General features: G+C 44.8%; 1 protein-coding gene across 1 annotated transcript; it reads right to left on the minus strand.

Moving 5' to 3' along the window:
- Nucleotides 1-350: 350 nt before the first annotated feature.
- On the minus strand, nucleotides 351-788 carry LOC133085567 (calmodulin-binding transcription activator 1-like). Its single transcript, XM_061182690.1, has one exon. The coding sequence runs from the start codon at nucleotides 764-766 to the stop codon at nucleotides 524-526; it is 243 nt and encodes an 80-aa protein (XP_061038673.1). The 5' UTR covers nucleotides 767-788; the 3' UTR covers nucleotides 351-523.
- Nucleotides 789-1,362: the final 574 nt, after the last annotated feature.

Raw genomic sequence — 1,362 nt, forward strand, 5'->3', positions numbered from 1 at the left:
ATTCTTTTCAAGGCTGTGCCCTGCCCTCTTCCCTCCTGTTTCACTGTTACACCCACTTTAGAGAAGAGATCAGGAAATGGGAAATTGAGAGAAGGTGTCAGAGCTGGGATTTGAGTCCAGGCCGGACTCTAAAACCCTCACCTCTGAACCCAGCTGCTGGGTGAAGAACTGTACAAGTGACCCCTATTTAGGTGGCCTGCAATATTTTCTATTTCTTTCTGTGGAAAAGGCAATTGATTTTTTTCAGTTATTATTATTATTATTTTTTTAATTTTTAAAACTGAAATGAATTTTAATACAGAAAATGAAGACAGCGTTTTGTAAATTTATCACTCACAGGGGTATCTCTATTTAAGGAAATCAGCGTGTTACACTTTGAGAGATGAAATGTTACAGCTTGTACACCAAAATCAAAAAATGAAATTAAATTAAAAAATGAAATGGTTACCAAGGTAATGCAGGTCAGGGGATCAAAGGTGAAGGGTCACACATTATTAAAAAGAAATCCAAAAGGACGGCTGCATCATGAGCCCTCATTAGTGTTCCAGCGGTGTCTCTCTTTGGGAAAACTTGAACATTTCGGCAGACATTCAAGCAGCTTTTTCGGTGAAAAGATTTTTACATGACTACCATTGCTGTTCCCATGGTCATTTTCTATAGGTGGCACGGTGTTGAGGACACAGTAGGTGCTAGTTCCGCAGAATACACTTTGGGAAACGCTCTTCCGGCTTGTTTTCGGCAGCCGTTTCCCCTCCGCCCGCCACATCCTCCTCCTCCTCGCGACTGGGACCCCGAGCGCCCGGGTACCGCTGCTGCCGCCAGCACGCCGACCCTGCTGCCGCCGCGCACCCACTCAGTTATTATTTTAAAAGGAGCCTTTTCTAATGGAGAAGTTGGAAAAGTATAAATAGTTACAGTCAGCATGATACCAAAACCAAGCAGGACCCTAGGGGGCCCTCCCAAATACAAAAGCCTTTCTGGGCCCCCCCCTTTCTCATTTGCAGAAAAAGGCTTTGGTTTCCTAGACCTTACCTGAGTTCCAAAGAGCAGAATCAACCAGTACTAATTAGGGAAGTGAGGGCATGGAGAAACCGAGGAAAAGCAGGCAAGAAACAATAGTGCAGAGATAAAATAGAGTCCTAGTTCCTCCTCAAGGGATGTACATAACAATCTGATACATATCTTTGAGTTGTTCTGCAGAAACTAAGGCCCTCACCCAGGAGGAGGATGGTAACTACATGCTGAGACCCCAGACTGGCTGGAACCAGAAGGCTGATGATTGAGATTCCTGGAACACTGCGCTGTTACCTCACCATCAACTAATCAGAAGAAAGTCACACACCTGCAGCCCTCACCCCAAAT

This window comes from Eubalaena glacialis, chromosome 2, assembly GCF_028564815.1.
Source record: "Eubalaena glacialis isolate mEubGla1 chromosome 2, mEubGla1.1.hap2.+ XY, whole genome shotgun sequence".
Taxonomy (NCBI): domain Eukaryota; kingdom Metazoa; phylum Chordata; class Mammalia; order Artiodactyla; family Balaenidae; genus Eubalaena; species Eubalaena glacialis.